At 34.3% G+C, this 21,501-nt stretch overlaps 2 protein-coding genes across 6 annotated transcripts; one reads left to right on the top strand and one right to left on the bottom strand.

Annotated features, from left to right (window-relative positions):
• Positions 1-1,257: 1,257 nt before the first annotated feature.
• Positions 1,258-6,972, bottom strand: LOC120119437 (polyadenylation and cleavage factor homolog 4-like). Of its 5 annotated transcripts, none has more exons than XM_039139252.1 (9): positions 6,446-6,972; positions 6,262-6,363; positions 5,909-6,166; positions 4,224-5,024; positions 3,523-3,806; positions 3,152-3,408; positions 2,895-2,998; positions 2,268-2,816; positions 1,258-1,809 (listed from the first exon to the last, which is right to left on the bottom strand). In XM_039139252.1, exons 1-9 carry the CDS (start codon positions 6,731-6,733, stop codon positions 1,765-1,767), a joined length of 2,688 nt encoding a protein of 895 aa, XP_038995183.1. In that variant the 5' UTR covers positions 6,734-6,972; the 3' UTR covers positions 1,258-1,764. The 5 variants fall into 5 exon arrangements, with proteins under 5 accessions (XP_038995183.1, XP_038995182.1, XP_038995181.1 ...); XM_039139251.1 differs by having other exon boundaries at positions 3,152-3,411; positions 3,514-3,806; XM_039139250.1 differs by having other exon boundaries at positions 3,152-3,806.
• Positions 6,973-15,546: 8,574 nt separating this feature from the next.
• LOC120119154 (N6-mAMP deaminase-like) lies at positions 15,547-18,552 on the top strand. Its single transcript, XM_039139032.1, has 11 exons — positions 15,547-15,779; positions 15,890-15,960; positions 16,219-16,310; positions 16,398-16,457; positions 16,536-16,739; positions 16,812-16,888; positions 17,006-17,075; positions 17,179-17,292; positions 17,484-17,550; positions 17,699-17,803; positions 17,903-18,552. The coding sequence occupies exons 1-11, from the start codon at positions 15,688-15,690 to the stop codon at positions 18,025-18,027; spliced, it is 1,077 nt and encodes a 358-aa protein (XP_038994963.1). The 5' UTR covers positions 15,547-15,687; the 3' UTR covers positions 18,028-18,552.
• The last annotated feature ends 2,949 nt before the right edge of the window (positions 18,553-21,501 follow it).

Consider the following 21,501-nt stretch of genomic DNA (forward strand, 5'->3'; position numbering starts at 1 on the left):
AGTTTATTGATTTCACAATATAACCGTTGCTTGTATGTTAAAAGCCTCTTCTTTGATTATCAGAGAATATATAAGTTTTTTTTTTGGTTAATGTAGGACATTGTTCCTTCTTTCATGTGTTTTCCTCAGAACAATGTTGTCTTGAGATAATTAATGATTCAATCGAAATATTTAGGTAGTTTTGGTAGGGCATAAATATTTCTACCAGTTGTCTCTCTGCCCAATCCTTGACCCAATTTGATATTCTAAAATTGTTGAGGTCTGATGAATTTTAACAAGCTCTCCATTAACATTTTCACCCAAAATTAATAAGAATTTCACTTTTATATTACTTTTCATGTAGGAACGCACTGGTATAATTCAAATCAATCATGCCACTTATTAGCATCTCCATTTAGTTGAATTGAAGCTATTTTCACTTTAAATTCTTCCAAGGATTTTTTTGTTATATTCTATTTTACCAAATATAATCATAGGACATTACATATTTATAGAGTTCATAGCTTTATCATCGAGGATTAAGATTCTTAAATAACACAAATTAAGTAAAATTAATATTTTAATATAAATTATAAGATTAAAAAACCAATTATTTTAAATAATAAACCCATAAACACAATAATGCAATTTATATAATAAATTCTTAAATTAAGGATCCTAACAATTTGCAGGAATATTGTGAGCTTAACACACATTAAGATGGGTGACGGGGAGGTATTTTGGAGTTGTTAAGGTATCGAGGGATCTAAAAGAAAAGGATCAGAAGAATCTTGATGAATCACCAAAGATTTCGATAGTTAAGACGGTCTAATCTAAAGTTAATTTACAACGGTCTAATTTAAGATTAATTTTCAGTAAAATTTTTAAAATATTATTTTATCCAACTTAAAAGGTTAAATAAATGATTATAATTTTGATTACAATCAATAATGCTACATTACAACACATTTTAATCTAAAATATTATTCATCTACTTTAAAAGGTTACACAGTTGCTCTTTTAATAAAATTTTCGATTGCATTCAATTTCTTTTTTTTTTACCTCATTAATATGTTGCATTTTAGAATCATTTTATTGTGTTGTAGGCTGACGTAAATAAAACGCTTAGTTCATGCATACAATGCAAACCATAAAAATAACAAAACAAGACCAATGTTTAATGGAGGTCCACAAGAAACATGAACTGATATAAATGAAGATAATTTCAACAATTCAAATTATCCATTATTTTGGAAACAAAAATAACCAAATCCCACAACCAAAAGGAGTTTAATCAGTCAGTAGTCTGTCGCAGCTTCAATCAAAAGAGCCTAACAGCATCAGCAATTGAAGCTTTCCGTGTGACCCTGCAGAATATCACAAGGACAGGAAAAAAGAACAGAGAAAACTCGGACACATTAAATATCGTGAATTCATCCGCAGCAAGTTTGGGAACTACATACAGGGGTCAAAACTCGAAACGGCACGGTGAACAAACAAAGCAATACTCCCCATACAACATTTTCAAGATGCCAGCTGTGACTACTGTCAAGACGATAAAAGAAACAAGGAGAGTGCAACAAAATTAAGGCTCTGATTGAATCTGTAACCTCTTTTGCCGCAAGATAATGTGCATAGTACAAGATCAACTATACATGTACAAGGTTTTGGCACATAGCCAAGCTGCTGCAACGACCAGCACTAACATAAAACTTCGAAAGAGCATACCACTAAGGTGAAACTCAAACCAAGTGAAATAAAAGCTTAGACGCCGAGCTAATAAGATTAAGTCCGCAATCTTTTTCTTCGACTACTGTCCTCAGAACCTCCCTGCAAGTAACGAGAAGAAAAATGTAAGACAAAGAACGATAAATATATATATATATATATATTTGCAGAACCCAGTCCGGCACATCACCCTCTCAGCATTCAGAAAAGCAAGGAAATAGGAATGAACAAAATGTCTATAATTGCAGGAAACAAGAAGCACTCCAATGTAATTATAATCTTGGTACATTTCAGTATTCCTGAAAACAAACAAGCCAGATGGAACTCGTATCCCATAATTTAATGCCAAAATATATAAATGAGAAGAGTATCTCATCCATCTTCACTTCTAAAAATTTATCAGTATTCAATTCCACAACATATTTTCTTTCCAATATCTACACAAAAATTGCATTTCAGCTTGAACTGGAAATGGAATTGAATATGATGAAATAACAGAAATGGCAACAAGGAAAATTAGCGTGCCAATGCAATTTAGAGGTAAAAATAAAAATACATACCCCATCATACCCTACAAAATCTTCAGGGGGAACCACACTAGATTCTGACCTGCATTTTGCATGCACTATGGGACCTAACTGTGGCCTATCAATGCCTTCAATTGATCCATTGGGTGCATTCATGTAGACAGCCCCCCTATACATCCACTCCTCTGTTTCATCGCTATAAAAATCATCAAAAGGCTCACCACATAATGCACATGTACTCTGATCTTCATCAGCAGGAACTGCCAATTCTTCGTCATCCTTCTGTTCTACTATGTCCTCGGCGGGTAAAAACCCAGGAACTGTACCAGTTCCCAAAGTGTCTGCACCATTGAGCCACATGCTAGCACTCACAAACCAACTCCGGGAAGGTTTCTGCTTATGGTTCTTAGACATCCGGTTTCTTGTCACATGCCAATCCATATGAGTACTATGTTCCTCTTGGGACTTGAACCGAAGGCCACATGTTGTGCACTGCCTTGGAAGATCAGCATATAAAGCACTTATAGAAGATTCATGTCGCATCTTGTGGAGTTCTGCATCAAACTCAAGTCCCAAAGAATCCTACGAAATAAATTTTTTCATTGAGATACAATCTCATTGAGATACAATCCCACAGAAGAACCTCATCTAAATATATACCTGTATAGGAGTTGGATTCGCCAATGAAATCAAACCTTGAGCCATGAGAGAACCAATCAAACCAGAAAATGCACCACCCTGAGGTTGGTTAGGAAGCAGTTGACCTGCATTTTGATTGACAGGCATCATTTGAGACGCTGGAGGACCAGGAGGGCGAGATGGCATGGCTCCCCCGCGGAAATGTAATGAGCCAGTGGGCATATTTGGGATCACTAAAGAAGGCTGTGCAACAGGTATTGGGTTAGATGGGACCATACCACCATGCATTGGGGGAGCATATCCATGATTCAAGGGTGGTGCCAATAAGCGAGGCAGGAAAGGTCCAGGTGCTGATGAAAGGAAACCATCACGAATCTCATGAGGAAAGTGTGGCTGCAAAGAAGTTCCATGCAATGAGTTCCGCTGTTGCAATGCAGGACGTCGTCCAGGCAATTGTGGCGCCGTTGTCAAGCTTTGATCCTTGCTTTCAAAACTATCAAACTGTTCAGGCATATATTGATATTTGTTTTGGCCCGGATTCATGACAAGATTCAGTGAATTAAAGTGATTCCTACCATGCTGCTGCAGTGAATAGTTAGAGTGCACAGTTGGTGGTTGAGATTTATGAGCATTTACCGGAGGCCATACCCCAGTTGTCGTTGGTAAAATGGCTGGCTGGGATCCAACAGTAACAGTGCCAAGGCTAGAAGAAGCAGATCTTGGCACAAAAGCTGGAGGCTTTACAAATTGTGAACCACCCTCGGGTAATTTCTCAATAGGAGAGACGATTTTGTCACCACCTAAGGAGGATATACCACTATCCCTTCCTCTTCCTTTGGCATGAAGGTGCGATGACTGGGGAAAAGGGTATGAGGAACTCCAAGCATCCTGAGGATAACGCGAACGTTGAGTCTGATTTAATCCACGACCTGACTGCAGAAAACATATTAAAACGTGTAAATGTAAGAAAGAATATACCAACCAACTACATAAGTGTCAAATACATAAGAAAGACACCGCAAATCTATAAATTTATAAAAGAAAATGGTGTCCAGAAATCCAGAATGGACTGAACAACAGAAATGAAAAGCATGGAAAGCCGAACAGGTGCACCAGGACACAAATCCTCTTGATTTAGGAGACCTTATAGTTGTGTCACCTACAAAAAACTTAGAGGTTGGTGATAGAAAATATCAACTGATGAAAACTAGAAATAGCCACCGGTCTACATGAGCAAAAAAAAAAAGAGGGAGAGGAAGCAAGCTTTTCGAAGTACATATATCCTCAGTTGTATTAAAAACAAGGATGCTTGAACAAAAAAGGGAACAGATAAAAGTTGAACTTGTATACACTCAGGGAAGGAACTGCATCTTCAGGAATTGCTGAAGAATCATCAACAAGGGTGTGACTGCTCCTATTAGATTCTAACCCGGCAGGTCTTGCTCCAATACTTCCAAAAGTTGGAACAGATGACACTGAAAATTCATTGTTCCTTCGATCTGCTAACGTTGGGCTCATATCTTCCCAATCAAACTCTTCCTCTTCAGTATTCTGCCATGATCTTGGAGCCACCTTATTGCCCAATCCATTTACATCCAGCCGTTCAACCTGTAGAGGTTTGCTGTTAGACATTCCTTGTCCTCTATCATTACCATATGCATCTATTAAAGCCCTGAGTGTTTGACGCTCATTTCCATTACTAAGCTTGTATGCATTCAAAGAACTTTCAGAAGAATTATGGTAATCGCCATGAAAATTCTTCTTCTGCCATTCCCTTGTTTCCTCATCTCTGATGTTTCCCCTTCCACATTCAAAATCAAAGCCAGGTCGAGATGGAGAGGCTATCTCAGAGAACCTTTTGGGAGAATCATCTGATGGCAGATCATCAACTTCTGATGATAAAAGTCTATCAGATCCAATCGTTGATTGTGACAAGGGTCCTGAAACTCTGGAAACTGAAAAATGTTGTGGTTTGTTTGCCCCAAATGTAACAGAAGTACGCCCAACATTTCCAGTCGAACTCAATCTTTGCGCACCAACATGTGAAGATGGAACCTCAGTATGATCAGAATCAAATTCATCGTATCCAATGGTATGTTTTTTACCATACAATTTTTGACCAGCAGACATGCCTCTTACATGCCGAGTATTCTGCAATGATTAAGAACACACTTCAGATGCTATTCTGTGCAAGTATAATATAGATGCATGTACAATGAAAGGGAAAACATATGATTTAAAAAGATTTCCCAATATGTTTATCAGTCAAAGCTAACCATCTTAATCAATAGTAAAAAGGCATATGATTTGTGTCAAAAGAAAGACATTCTAAACAAAATTTAACAAGAAAAAGAAGCACAAAGCCAACACAAAATTAGAAAGGAACAGGAAGGGAAAAGAAAAATTTAATCACAAAAACCATAAAAGCACAGTGGAAAAGAAAACAAACACCGCATTCCCTCAAAACAGAATAGTAAGTTAATAGGCCAGTTGTTCCAATAGAGTTGGATTTTAGATTTGCAAGTTTCTTAAAGTAATTGCACTTATAGATAGCTTACTCTTCTTCAATTCCATTGTTGTCCTCTTGAAGTTATAGAACTAAAAAACCTGATATCATGCTGCTCACCAAAAATGAACAGAAGATAAAACAAGCTGCATTTTCACTTGCTGCAGGCCCATGTTAAGCTCTCATCTCATAACAATGTTCCAACTAATTCTCAGCAAATAACTTAACACAACAAAATCTTAACATATCAATTGTCCTTAACATCCTGACAACTCTACCCTCATTCCAGCCTATCCCAAGTGATCAATATCAAATTCAGCTTTAAGTTATCACTTTCCTTAAGTACCAAAAGAAAATCTGTCAAGAGGATCTATAACTGCTAGCAGCATCTAATTCAAAGAAATTTTCAAAAGAAAAACATGATTTGCAGTTATATCCTAAACAGTGCATGTGCATACAACTACAGAATAGAACAATGTGCAAGCTAATAAAACAGAGGATACAAATAACAGAGTTTAGCATCGCTTACACTATCTGCACCTGACTGTTGTTCAAACTGGCGCAGGTACTTAGGATTAACATGTATGCCATGTGTTGGACGAGGAGATTTGGAAGACTGCAAGGAAGTTACAACAGATGATTGCTGGTTTGCCGATTGAGAAAATTGCAACTCCATCTCGACTTTATGAAGGACAGAAGGCGGAAACACTGTAGACCACGTGCCAAATAAATGGCGCATTGCAGGATGCAAGTTAGGATTAACTTGCCTGTACGCCTCACAAAATACCTAAAGAAATGAAACCAAAATAATTAACTAAATAAAGATAATGAATATCAAGCTAATAGTGATGAAGTTCATAAAAAATATTGCCATAGACACACCTCTGGCAAACGGGAAGAGAAATGCCTAACGTAGTCTCGGCCAATGTTTTTCACAATGCTATCTAATAGATATAAAGAAGGAAGTTTCTGCTCTACTGGAACCTGAAAGCAATGCATGTCAAATTAATTTTTAAAACGATCAAATCACTTGGCAATTGCAACGGAAAACCTAATTTTAACTAACCTCAATTATCCTTGCGCAAATAGCATCGGCAATGCCTTCCCCGTGCTCTCGCTGTTCACCGGCAATGATCGTAAGATCAGTAATTACCGGCTTCGAATTAAAAGTTAGTTCCGATAACACAATCTCGTAAAGCTGAACAATATCCTCCGTAGTTAGCGTTTCCCCCACATCGTCATCTGCAACACCGCCGGAAACCTTGAGTTCATCTTCCCGTTGCTTTAATAAAGCCTTAAACCGTTCCGATATGGAGGGCAGTTGCTTTTGCGCTAGTTCATTGGATATGGCCATGCTGTTATTGCTACTGTGGCTATTGGTTGAGGTGAGGGAATTGAGAAATTTCTAGGGTTTTTCGGGTAAGTGCGGTGTTTCTCTGATTCCATACATGTATCAGAGAAAGAGCCGAAACGGTCAAGGGATTAGGGGTTGTGGCCCATCGTGAATCGATGAGGATTAAATTAGGGTTTTTGTTGCCAGATGCTGTTTTAGTGTGTTACAAATACGAGTCTGGGACACTTCGTTTTCCTTTTTTTTTTCCTCCCTCTTTTTTCCCCTAATACGAGAGAAGATAATAATAATAATAAGGGTAAACTACGCAAATAGTCGTTAGATTATATTTTTTTACTCTCCCAATTATAAAACGTTCTGAAATGATCACTTGGCTTATGAACTACAGAGGAATGACATGATAGCTAATAAAGCTATAATAACAAATTTAACCCTCAACTTTTAAATTTTTTAAATTTAGTCTTAATTCCAAATAATTAACTTTTAACATCTCATTATCATATCAATTTAATTCCTAAAATCCAAAGCTTCATCTTATTTAATTATAATAAACATCACATACATTGAAAGAAAAGGAGAAGAAAAAAATAAAATAGAAAAAGGTCTTGACCATGCCACTATATTACAGACTCAAAATATCTGTAAAGTACAAAATAAGTGGTTTGTCTCCTGAAAATTGTATCGTGATAGCGAACCGCTATTTAAATCCCTTAGATAGAGTGCAGCAAGCATTTGTTGTGTCTTTCCTATCCTTTTTAAAGCCCAAGAGCTAATGGCAAAAGATAGGAGTGGAGAACTGATTCCTTATCATCCTTCCTTTAATTTGGATTGTGAAGAGGGTTGTAGTCCAACAGCGCATCGATGGAGGGATGACAGCTTGGGGGGTTGATTTACCATATGATGCAACGGAAGGAGATGTTTAATGTCAATCTTTTCATCGTAAGTCAAGCAAACCCTCATAGATGTAGTCAAATACTTGAAATACACTTTTAGATGAGGGATTTGCCGAGATATTTGCCCAAGATTGGTGAGGTGCAGGGCCGGTCCAATGAATTTTAATGCCCTGTGCGAGATAATAATTTTATGCCCCTATACTTGTACCGTATAATAGACAAACGCTGTGAAGAAGAAAGGTAAGATATGTGAATTTGGGAAAAACGCTAACGATTGTTCGATTGGGAATTTGAGTTTAGCAAAATTTTCTAACCCTAATAACCAATACATAGAGTTTCAGTGAGTATAGACTGCTTGAGGTGGGTAGGTAACTCTTCTGGCTTCTACATGCCCAAAGATTTTTGTTTAAAAGTAGCATCGGTTGGAGCTAATGCAGATAGACTGTGGAGGTTAGTTTGGTCAGGTTTGACTCCTCAAAAGGTGTAATCGTTTGTGTGAAGAGCCGTTCAAGAACACATTCATGTCTGGTCTGAGTTGTTGAAGCGTGGTGTAAGTGTGCAAGCATCGGCTATTTGCGTATTATATAAAAACAACCTGAAAATAGTTAAACCTTTATTCTGACACTGTGAAGTTTCATAGAGGATTTGGCAGTTTTGGTGCGCGTTTCGGTTTGTTATCTCTGAGTCCCTGGAAAATTTTCTTATCATGTGGGAACAAGTGCCGATCAAACTGTCTTTTCGTACACTGACAGCTTGCTTTTTCTGTCAATGCATAAACCATTTGGCTTTTCTGCAATGAAGCAATCTTCAATAATAAACGGTGTGAAGTTTTCCAAGTAATTGACATTGTTGTACTAAGGATTGGCACATGGGCTAAAAGCAATTGGCCGAATTCAATTATGTCGATTAGTGAGTTCACTAGAAGTCATCCAGCATCTTCACTTCTAAAACATATTTTCAGCACCAGCAGACCCAGCTTTGGCTCCTGGTCTGCTCCTCCAGCAAATAAATTCAAAATTAATGTCGATGCAGCCTTTCAAGGATGTGTAGGCAAGGCCGACATTGGGGGTATTCTTCGTGATCTCAACGGTGCGACTCTTATTAGCTTCTCAAGATCGAATGGAGTGTTAAATCCAACGGAGGAGGAATTGACTGCAATATTAGAAGCATGCCAGATTTATTCTTACACAAGGTGGGCTGGTCACAATATTAGAAACTGATGCCCCGACCCTATATGCTACCATGGGCCGTCGCCCATCAGGCACATGTATTGGGCCGGCCCTGGATACAAGTAGCAGCCGAAACTCTAACGCCCTTACTAAGTGTCTCCCCACACATAGTAAGAACAGAACTCACCAATCTCACTGACCGATTCTTGAGAAACGAGACGGAACGGGAGCTTGACACTATCACAATCCAAAACAGCCTTCAGTAAACACAGTCAGAATTCAATATAAATAATACCCAACCGGACCCTAGGGGCCTACAACAGAAGAAACTCAACTCGAAAACACAGCAACTGCATAGGCATTGATAGACATATAACAGGCCCTTAGCACGATAACGGACTAATCACCTGAGATTCTGTACGTTGATTGCACTAGAGTTTCGAACGAAATCAAGTACAAATGCAACCGAACGAGACCACTTGCTTTTTGCCCAAAAACCCACTCGCAGTAAAGCAATGTCAAACATCTGATCGGCTAAAAAGTTTTTACCTTTGGAAATGACTTCCTTTCTGTATAATCAGATCGTCCATATAAATCCGGACAAGGCTAAATTCCAGATCGACTTTGAGGAGCGAGTGACTAGAGAACGGTTCTAGAATGCTATAAAACAAGGAGAGTTCCCAGGAGTTGTAAAATGAATATCCCAGAGTGTCGTAACCGGTTTTCGTCCGGGCACGAAATATTAAATTTGGCGGAGAAATTGATGTGAATAAATAATTTTGAAAATAATTTGTGAGTCGCCATCGACCTTTTGGATCAGGTAGGTTGAATACCTAAAAAATATATTTTAAAAGAGTTTTTAAGAAAACATCAATTAAAAGATAAACTGATCTGCCATTTAACCAAAAAATTCGTTCTTTTTAATAATAAAAAGGGATTCGTGGTCGGTTACGTTTAGGGAATGATTAGCACCCCTACAACGCCCAAAATTGGTACTTTTTAATTATAAATTGTCTCTATTTATTAAAATTTAAAAATTCAAAAATATATTTAATTTATAATCCTATTATTTCAAAATTATATAAAAATATTTATTTATTTAAAAATATCATAAAAGAACTTCTAGGTGCCTTAAGACAACTCTTTTCTTTGATATTGATAAATATTAATTTAAATAATATTGTTTAATTTAAAAATACCAGAACAGGACATCCAGTTGTATTAAGACTGTCCTTTTCTTCGATATTAAAAATAAATATTTAAAAATTACTATTTATTATATATATATTTATGAATATATAAAAATATTTAACAATATAATAAAATAAAAATAAAAATACTACTAAAACAATATATTTAAAAACAATAAAATAAATGAAAACATATAAAATAACTGACTAAATTACAGTAAAAAAAATCTAATTCATAATTAATCAAAATTATAGGGATTAAATATGTTATTTTCTTATTTAATAATTTAGTGACTAAAATAAAATCATCTAAAATTCGGATATTATAATAAAATAAATTAAAAATATAAACTAGGGATTAAAATATTATTTATTAAAATTAAGGGATTAAATATGTAATTTATCCTAAATATATTATTTTAATATGAAGGACTAAAATAAAAGAAATTAAAATTCGAAAACTGAATTAAAAATATTATAAATTCAATTTAGTGACTAAAATGTAAAGTTTACAAGTTTGGAGGACTGCGGACGGGGTTTAACTATTTTATAATTATGCGCATAGTCCTTCCCGAAACGACGTCGTTCGGGAAGGACTATAAAAGTCCAAAAACCGGCTGGCCCGAAGGGCCAGCTTCATTTCATTATTTTCCTTCTCTCTCTCTTCTCTGAGAGAGAGAATTTTCTCTCGCTTCTCTCTAAAACAGAGAGAAGCCCAGCCGGCCGGCAGCCGTTAGCCGGCGTTCGTCCGCCGTCAACCACCGCCGCCGGCCACCGTCTTCGGTGGCCGAAAATTTTTTTTTTACATCTAAATGTAGATCGGGCCGTCCTAATGACGGTTCCGATGTTTTTTTCCGTTAAACGGCTCCCAATCGGAGCAAATCTAAAAGAATACCTTCGGCTTTTCGAAGGTTTTGGTGAGATCTGACGTTTGGCCTCCTCGGTAAGTCTTTCTCCTCCTTTTTCTTCTGTTTTTGGTTGCTGGATGTTTGACTGAGATCGTTGGTTTAGTAGTTTTTTTTTCTTTCTCTGTTTTTTTTTTCTTCGGTTCTGTCTCTCTCTTTTTTTTCTGTCTCCGTTTTCTTTTTTTTTTCAGGTTGGGGTGGTGGCTTTTATAGCCACCACCGGTGTGGCCGTCGGACCGGTCCGATGAGGGGGTCTCGGTGAGTCACCGGACTACCAGTGGTGACTCACCCCGTAGCCATGGCGTGGACGGCTGGTGTTCTAGCTTCTGGAGTCTTCGGTTGAGACGTGGCAGCGGCGGAGGCGGCGAGATAGCAGCGGCGGCCGCGTGTCTCTAGGGTATCAGACCCTAGGGTTTCCATCTGGGGCAATCTGGACCGTTGGATCTCTCAGATCCAACGGCTGTGATGAGGCGGTCGGCTAGATTAGGGTTAGGAAACCCTAACTGGAACCCCAAATGTTTAGGGGTTCTGGTTTGATTTGGACCGGTTCTGGTTTGTTTGTAACTGGGCCGGTCCAGTTGTAATTGGTCTGTAATTATTTATTTATATGTATTTATTTAATATATATTTATTAATAATAATAATAATGATAATAATAATAATAATAATAATAATAATAATAATAATAATAAATATGGATAAAAAATTAGTATCTTCACAGAGTGTTCACCATTTAGCCCAAATGTTTCAAGAAAAGTTGCAATGAAAAAATGTGGAATTGATTCCTCTACCTTACAGCAGAATACACAATTGGTGTTTCCGCCTAAGGTCACGTTACGCTTGAGAAGTTGAGGCCTAGAGTAGGGATTCTACCGTGGATGACTTTCCAAACAAATGATTCGACTTTAGAAGGAGCGAGATTAGCCCACACAAGTCTCCATATGAGGTCTTCTAAACCAAGCGATGAAACAGACTCGCAATAACATTTCGTATAATATTGCCTATCATGACAACCTAACCAAACATGGGAATCCGAGAGAATATTGACACTTGAAGCTCTATTTAATACTGAAATAAACTGATCTCAAATAGCAACTTCTCAATCAAACAATGGCCGATGAATTTCAATATTCCATAACCATTTTTCGTTAGATTTTTCCCCAAATTTCTGCACTGCGCCCCATTTTTTAATAGCCATGGCATAGATGCGGGGAAAGATACTTTTAGGGAGCTTAGGAGAGTAAATTTAAACTTATAAAATTTTAAGGATAAACTTGACTTATAAAATTTTCGGAGGTGAAAATAGATTTTCAATAAAAAATATAAAAAAATTAAAATATATGATAATTTTAAATTTTTAAAGGGCTATCGCCCCACTTATCACGTTTAGGATTTTGGTATAATGATTCTCCAAATTAGATAGGGGTCGGATAATATTTCTCCAAACTCGAGCAATTCCTACCGGGAGGTGGGGATTGTGATTGTATTTATTTGCTAATAATATATTTTCATTGGAAATATGATTTTTGGGTGTTTAGTTGGTTGTTTGATTAATCGGTTGAATCGAATTATTTAAAATTTATTAATTAATTTTTCCTTTTAACCATTAACCAAATTAATTTTTTTTTCAAAAAAAAATAATCAAATCGAAGTTAATTCAGTCAAAATTTATAAATAATAATATATAATCTATATTTAATATTTTCGATTAACTCGGTTAAAATCGAAGTTAAAACACTCCCTAAGACTAGATAATATATAAAATATTTAATAATTTTTGTTAATTCGATTAATTAATCGATTTCGAACCAAATTAATCAATGATCAAAATTTCAAAACATCGTTAATCGTTAATCGATAATCATTATTTAGTAATTTACCCTAATTTTAAAGTGATCCTTGAATCAGACAACAAAGAAGCCATTAACCTAATCAAGAGCAAATCGATCGAGCACAGGAAACTTACGATTTTGCAGCATATTGAAAAATTACTTAAGAGAAACTGGGAAGTTGATCTGAAACACATACCTAGAGAAGCTAATCGTGTGGCGGATTTTAACACCAAACAGATGTGGAAGTACCATGAAGACACAAACTTCCTGAAAGATTACCCTAAGAAAGCTGAGGAACTGCTGATAGTAGACAAGAGAGAAAGCTAAACAGTTTTTTTTTTCCATTTTCAACCAAAAAAAACAAAACAAAGGCAACATATCAAAGAGTATTGTTGATTAACCCTTTATTTATTTAAACAAAAAGTCGTAGATCGTTTTACTGATTGACATCCTAATATAGATACTTTGTCTAAAAGTTTCTCTCATACACTAATAAACTAATAATGGTGTGTTTGGTTCACGGAATGTAATATTATCAGTGAGAATAAAAGATTACCAGGGAATAAGATTACTGAGAATGTTGTATTTTGTGTTTAGTTGGTTTAGCAGGAATGTAAGATTACCGTGTTTGGTTAAATGAATAAAAGATTATTGGAATGTATATTTGACCAAATTGTCCTTATTATATATTTGTATAATATTACAAGTTGGAAAATATTTATATATTTTCTTTAAAAAATTTATATTCATAAAATTTATATAATTTTTTTACAAAATTAAAAATATAAAAAGGTTTAATGAAAGTATAAAATTTTATTTTAACCCTGGGCTTCATATAAAATTTTAATTATAGACTTTTTTTTTGTAAATCTAAAATAGTTTAAGGATAAATTTGAAATTTAACCTTCGTATAATTTTATTATTCAATGACAGAAGAAATATATTTTTGAAAAAAAAAATTAAAGGTATTTTAGTCCAAAACGCCGGTAATCCAACAATACCTAAGGGAAGGGAGGTAATGACATTTCCGGTAATATACCAAAAAAATTTACTATTAGTAATAAAACATTACTGGGAATGAGATTCTCGGCCAACCAAACGGAGAAATGTGGATTTCATTCCCATGAGAATCCCACATTCCTCGAACCAAACAGCCGCAAAGGGATTCACAATCATCTTGACTAGGGACGGAGCCACTAAGGGTTTGGGAGGTCCCCACCTAGCCAAAAGTTCGTTTTTAACTTTTAATTTATATATAAAATTTAAATATTTATGGGATAATTGTGAAATTGTTCCCTCCAAATTTTAGAAAAGTTATAATTTATCCCTCTCAACTTGAAATCCTAATTCCGTCCTTGATTTTGACGCTTTCAATAGATGAAGAATCATAGTGATTTACCCTTTATTAATTTAGAGAGAAAATCACAACATTTAATAAAATTTCTCTTACCTAATGGCTTAGGGGTTTCAATCAAGGAGGCTTTCTCATTCTATGTGAAGGTGTCTCAACTTGAGACATCCAGGGGTTCCTTTAGAACCAATCTAATGTGCGGTATCCACGAGCATCAACATGATTTAAATGGATGTTTTCAAATAAAAGTATCTACTAAACTATGAATAATTGTTCTTCTCTTGAAGATTAAACAATTTATCTTTTTTATTTGAATGGCGATGTTTAATGATTTATCATTTTTTATTTGAAAGAAGAGTCGTAAGTGATTGTAATTTCAATTCTACAAGAATTTATAACTTTCATTTTTATAATGGCTTTCTAGAAGCAAGTAATTCATACATTTGAAATCATTTGTTTTTTCAATGTTGCTACTGCTATCATTTTTATGCAGGTCAGAATCTGGTAGTTCATTTTTTTTTTCAAAACTAAGCATTAAACTACGAATCTTGTTCGATCTATATAGCGTGAATGCTATAGTTATTGATGCTCCACCTATCATATTAGTTTTTTATAACTGAGGGATCTTAACCCTACGATCAAATGACCCATCTTAACCTTGAATAAAACATTGATACCACTATTTTATTTACATAAGATTACAACATGCGCATAGTGATAATTGTTATTATATAAATTGTAAAACTTTATATGAGAATTTATCGATGTGTGATTGAGATCGTATGTTTCGTCCTACATCTCTTTGATGTGTTGGTGAGATTGTATTTATTCATCTCATATTTTTCTTAATTGGATTAAGATTACATGTATATTCCCTCATTAAACGACTTTCTTTACTCATTCTCTCCTCGTTAAGGTGCTTGCATGTTAGTTTTACATGATTTTATTCACGTCTCTAGTTGACTCTTGCCTTATTCAAATGGCATCTTGCTTTCAGTAGTCAATTTTCTTTGCGCTATCTGATTTTGCTTCCAACTCAAAATACGAGGGTGAGGTTGCATGTTTGGGTTTTATGTCATGGCTTATTGCTTCGGTTGCAAGTTAGTCCATTCTCATTGCGTCGATTGTTGACGGACAACACATGAGGTGATGGTTTGTGTTGGTTTAGATGATGAGAAACATGGAGGTTAATCAACTATTGATGGTTTAATTTTTGTGATGTGGACAAAAAATCACTAGTCAATTTGATTTCGATACACAAATGTCATCGATGCCCTGTTCAATAAAAAAAATGTCATCGGTGCCAGTCTCTTCCAATCAGGAAATTTGGGTCTTAATATCGGACATCATCAGACATTGTTGAAAGCCCAACAAATAGTAGGTTACTGTCTCTTCGGACCCATTGCAGCAAATTCTCTGTCTTTCTTTGTCGGCTTGTGTTTTACATTTTTGTCCTGTCCTTCGACCATCTTGTCTGATAGGAAGCTTAAAAAAGTACCAAAAAACTCAATCTATCACATCCCGAAACGTATCCCCTGTTGAAAAACCCAGCACCCAACTCCATAAAGGTGAACCCTTTAGCTAAATCTAAGATAAGGAAAAACCCAGCAAAAAAGTATGAACAGAGAAAACATGGAGTGGTGCGTTTCGATGCCAAAGGTTGAACTTCATGCTCACCTCAATGGTTCAGTTAGAAACTCTACTCTATTGTGAGCTGATTACCCTTTTTCCCCTCTCTTTATTTTTCAAGTTTTTCAATTTGTCTTTGTTATTCTGAATTCTGAAAGCTTATTTAGATGTATTGTTGTCTTCTTGACAGTGAACTTGCTAGAGCTTTAGGTGAGAAGGGTGTCATTGTTTTCTCAGATGTGGAGAATGTTATAATGAAAGGTATATATATGTTTCTTCCTCTACCTTTTTTTAATGCTTTACTCTATTAGTTGTTCGTCGGCATCATAGATCGAAATTCAAATCAATAAGAGTGAGTTTAGCAACTTGAGTGTGGTTTGGGGTTGAATTGTTTATGGATTGATTAATCCTTTTGCACATTTAGGAAAATGGGGTTTGATTGTTTTGTGTTGTGTGTGTGTGTCTGTTAAAAGATTGGAATTTGGGAACACTCCTATATGTTTTTTTCTTTCGGTTCAGATGACCGTACTCTACATGAAGTGCTCAAGCTGTTTGACCTCATCCACATTCTCACTACCGATCACTCGACCATTACAAGGATTACAAAAGAAGTAATGAAGCTTTCCACTAGAACATATCTTTTACCGTAGTTCATCGTGTTAAATCCTCTCATACTTTGTTGCTATTTCAACATACAGGTCATTGAGGATTTTGCTTCCGAGAATGTTGTATACCTCGAGCTTAGAACAACTCCTAAGGTAATGGGATTAAAAAGTTTTTGATTCATGGGGTGTTGTTTATTTTTGAGCTAATGAAATCATGGAAACGTTGTGCAGAGAAATGGTTCTATAGGAATGAGTAAACGCTCGTATATGGATGCCGTGATGGAGGGTTTAAGAGCTGTCAATTCAGTTGATGTTGATTATTGTCCTACTGGATTGAAGAACGATACAGTTAATGGAACTGCACGAAAGAAGATATATGTTAGGTTTCTTCTCAGCATCGACCGACGTGAGAGCACCGAAGCTGCCATGGAAACCGTAAGTTAAAATTGCAGTTTGTGGAAAGCTTGTTATTTGTTCTATAAATATAACTATATCTTCTTTTCTTAGGTTAAGCTTGCACTGGAAATGAGGGATTTAGGGGTAGTCGGCATTGATCTCTCCGGAAATCCAATTGTTGGCAATTGGTACTCATATGCAAACACTTTTCTTGTTTCTTCTAAATAGTCGGTCATGAATACTGTTAATTCTGTACTAGTTTACCCATGATCGTGTATTTTAAATTTTATTAGCATCTGATGTAGGGGTACGTTCTTGCCTGCGTTAAAGTTTGCTAGGGAGCAGGGGCTCTATATCACTCTTCACTGCGGAGAGGTGTGCATTCGTTCCTACTTCTATAGACTGTCATACTACTAGCATGCTTTATAGTATTTGAAATAACAACTACTAGTTTACTTTCATATCTTAGTGTTTGTAGGTACCTAACCAAGAGGAAATCAAAGCAATGATAGAGTTTCTTCCACAGAGGATCGGTCATGCTTGTTGCTTCGACAAGGAAAACTGGAAAAAGTTAAAAACAGCAAAAATCCCCGTAAGATGTTTATCACTTGGTACATATGTTGATACCTGAATTTCAAAACCATTTACTTAATAGATTGGTTTGAGTGTCATATATCACTTAGTACATAGGTTGATTTATTGTAGGCCGATTTTTTTTTCCTGGTTTTAGAATGTTTAGCGAGCTTAAGATCTCCTCTTTTGTTTCGTAAAAACCTTTTGCAGGTTGAGATTTGTTTGACATCCAATATCAGGACGGAAACGATTTCTTCAATAGATATTCATCATTTTGGTCAGGCTTATATGCTTCTGTTTCAACTCTTTTAGCAGTTACTTTGCAAGTATATGTAATCTGCTATTCTCAATGGATTCAAGCATTTTTTGATTTTTTGCTTCGTTTTGACATTTAGACGAATCAACTGTGTGAAACGGTATTGCAGTTGATCTATACAAGGAAAAACATCCTTTGGCTCTCTGCACAGACGATTCCGGGGTTTTTTCCACCAGTCTTTCCGGGGAGTACGGTCTTGCGTCCTCTGCATTCAGTAAGTAGAATATTTAACTTGCATGTATGAAGGGTATACGACAAATAATTTGTTTATGTGCTCATTGATGATTTACCCTGCTGCTGCTTCTTTTCCCAGGTCTTGGAAAGACCGAAATGTTTCAGCTTGCTGAAAATGCTATTGATTTCATATTTTCTGATGATGGAGTAAAGGCAAATTTAAGAGCAACATTCAAAGCATCCGTCGAGAAGCTGGATTTATGAGTCGGTATCGATATCATAAGCATAATTGCACTTCCTACTGAATATACTTTATAGGGCAGTGGTAACATTATTGATCCAATTTCAGTTGCAAGCAAGTTGAGACCATGCTATATCATATCATTTATATTTGACTTTTGTTGATTTTCTTAGGCTGGATTTCATCCTATTAAGTTATTATGTTTGACATGAATCATCTCTCTTTTTTTTTTTTTTTAGTATCTTCCATGGTTGGAGCTTGTGACTATCCCTGCTGATAATGTGTTCTTTCTTTCGGACTACTTGTGTCTTATTTGGTAACCAACTCTTGTCGCTGACGTGACTCGGTACCCAATGTCACCTACCCCTTGACTTTGCTTTCTATTATTGTTGAGATTCGAGTTGCAGGCCAGTTTCAGCTTCAGGTCTTATGTATGTCTCTTATTGAAATAGTAGAATGTTGAAGATGGGCATTTGGGCAAAAGGGTTTATGCCTATTGAAGGCATACATAAAGTACAAGATGTTATATTGAAGGCAAATATCGAGATTCAAACCTTGATCATTTGACCAATTAATGATTTCTGCCCGGTGTTGCCTTTAAATTGAAATTGAAATTAATTTTTATTTTAAGTAAGTTGCACCCTTACTTATTGAACTTTATTTTTTCTCTTATTTTACTCACCGTATTTTTAATTTTTTTAATTTACTCACTGATTTTTGTAGTTTGAATTTTTTTATCACTTCGTCGTTAAATAATTAACAGTACTATGACATGATAACTCACATCAAAACGATGTTATTTTGAATTTTTAAAAAGTTTTAAATTTAGACCAAAATGACGTCATTTAGATTATTATAAAAAAATTATTTTTTTCTCATTTTTTTTGCTCTTTCCTTGTTTCTTTTCCTCATGTTTTCTCCCCCATTTTTCTCATTAGTTTAAACGCACGTTTTTCCCTATTTCACTTCGCTAGGTTTGTGTTACAAATTTCTTTTTACTTGCTTTCAGCGATTTTTTTTATTTTGTAATCCTTCTTCAAACGCTTCTCCTCCTTAATTTTCAAATTTCGAAGACTATAAATCACAATTTTCTTCCCCTTTGATTATTTATTTCTCAACACTTCATATTCTTCGTTTAGTCGCATATCACAACCATTAATCAAAACTTGTTCTCCCAATTTGAATAATGCCCATAATTCATTCTTGCATGCAAATCTTACTACTTAAAACAACCAAGGTCAAAAGCAAGAAATTTTCAATGGTATCTAGAATCCACTCTTGTCTGTAAATCCATCTAGTTTAAGCTCTATGAAAAGAAAAAGGTTTTGAAAACAACACCCACTCTCGCCTGTAAATCTCCCGGTTTAAGCAACCAAGGTGAAAATAAAAAAGTTTCGAAGACTAATTTGATTCGTATCCACTTTATAAACTTGAATCTTATTCTTTCGTGTTTTACCAATGGAAGGAGTGATGAAGGTAATCTAAACTGGTGGGTGACGGTGGGTGAGGATGGAGTGGGGGAAGGGTGGGTTTGTAATTTGAGATTAGGGTTTAAAAATAAAATTTAGATTATTGAAAATATGATGTAATTTATTATTTATTAAAAATATCAATATGATATAGCCCTTTTAATATTAAATAATTTCATATCATATCATTGTTTCTGAGTAAACGGTTGAGTGACAAAAAAATCTAAAGTCTAAAATTTAGTGAATAAATTTAAAAAAAAGGAAAAAATTTAGTAAATAAACGTATAATTTACTATTTTATTTTAATTTAAAATAATTTAATCTTGTTGATAATAGTTCTAATGTTCAAGTGTACGGATTGAGCAATATATAGACTGAAGGTGATAAACATAGGTTTAGGTGTATAGATTGAGGCTATTGGCTCATGATGATTGTCCTATCTTCTTTTGGTTATAAAGTTTTAAAATAAATTATATTTGTTAACACTCATATTATGATTTATGAGTGGAAAATTATATAAAAAATAATAATTTTATTTAATAAGGACTATTGGTTGAGTGGTAAAATGTTAAATAAATTATATTGAGTATGGGTTTGTTTTTTTATGCGATGTGTTTCACATTCTCTTAAAGATTAAAACAAAACAAAAAATAAATAATTTTAGTAATTAAAGAATTAGTTGTCATCTTCTAGATTTTGAGCACCGTATGATTGCTATATGGATTTTGATATCTAATTTTATTTTACTTCACGGATGATGAATTTAATTTTTTTATTAAGTTAAAGTGATTATAAAGTAGTAAATGTTTTAAATACTCTCAACCATCTGATAATGAACATTTATTCACTCTTGTTGCAGTTATTGGTGCTCAAAACCGAAACCTCCAGGAATAATATTCATTTCTTTAACCACCACTGAGATTATTTAGTTTGTGAGATAAATTCATATATATAGGGATAGATTTTCACTATGTAAAACTAACAAGTTTCACACTAATTTATAGTCATTAGATTTAAATAAATAATTGTCTTATATTTGATTAAAATTTATAACCCATAAACAAATATTTTTTAATTCACAATAAAATAATATTTTTACCTTAAATCCCGAAATCTCAAACCTCAAACCTAAATCATAAATCGTGATCCTAAAAAGAAAAAAAAACTTTGTTTTACTATGAGTTAAAGAAATTATTTAGTGAGAGTTAAATAAATGTTTATTTATGGATTATAAATATTAATCAAATATAAGTTATGTATTTATTTAAATATAATAGTTATAAATTGATGTAAAATTGATTAGTTTTAAATAGTATAAGTGGATCCTAACTCATATATATATATATATATATATATACTTTTGATCACAATTGAGATATCTACATTTAGGGTAAACTATAAGTTTGGTCACCTTTGTTTCAATTTTATCTAGTTTTAATTATCCATATTAGAAAATATTATGTTTCGAGTCATTTACGTTATCGAATTATTACATTTTGGTCATTAAGTTGTTAACCCTTGTTACTTTGATAACGAGACACATTGAAATGGTTAATTTTAATTTGAACATTAAATTTTAGATAAAATATTAATTTAAATTAAATTTTAGATAAAATATCAATTTAACTATAAAATTCGACCAAAGGCTCTCATCGTTAATTACTGTCAACTACTGTTATCAACGACATTTGAACCACAAGTATTTCCCTTATTGTTTTTTTTATCATTTTTGTTTTCTCCTCCCTTTTTTACATCTAAAAAATAAAAGATAAGAAAACAATGCAAACATGTTATAAGTTAAGTGTTTAGTTTTTGTTTATTATTTGTGGTAATTTTTCCTAATTAAGTTTTAGTAAATATGGGTTACAATGAAATCCTAAATGAAATGTTTAATTTTCTATTTTCTAGTTCTATTTCAATTTGTTCCTCTCCATATAGGAATATTAAAAAATGAATATTAAGTATGATTTTTTATTTTTGAAACACAACATTAAAAAATGAATATTATTTATATATAAACGGAAGATG

Source organism: Hibiscus syriacus, unplaced genomic scaffold (genome assembly GCF_006381635.1).
Source record: "Hibiscus syriacus cultivar Baekdansim isolate YM2019G1 unplaced genomic scaffold, ASM638163v2 tig00110332_pilon, whole genome shotgun sequence".
In the NCBI taxonomy this organism is placed as follows: Eukaryota; Viridiplantae; Streptophyta; class Magnoliopsida; order Malvales; family Malvaceae; genus Hibiscus; species Hibiscus syriacus.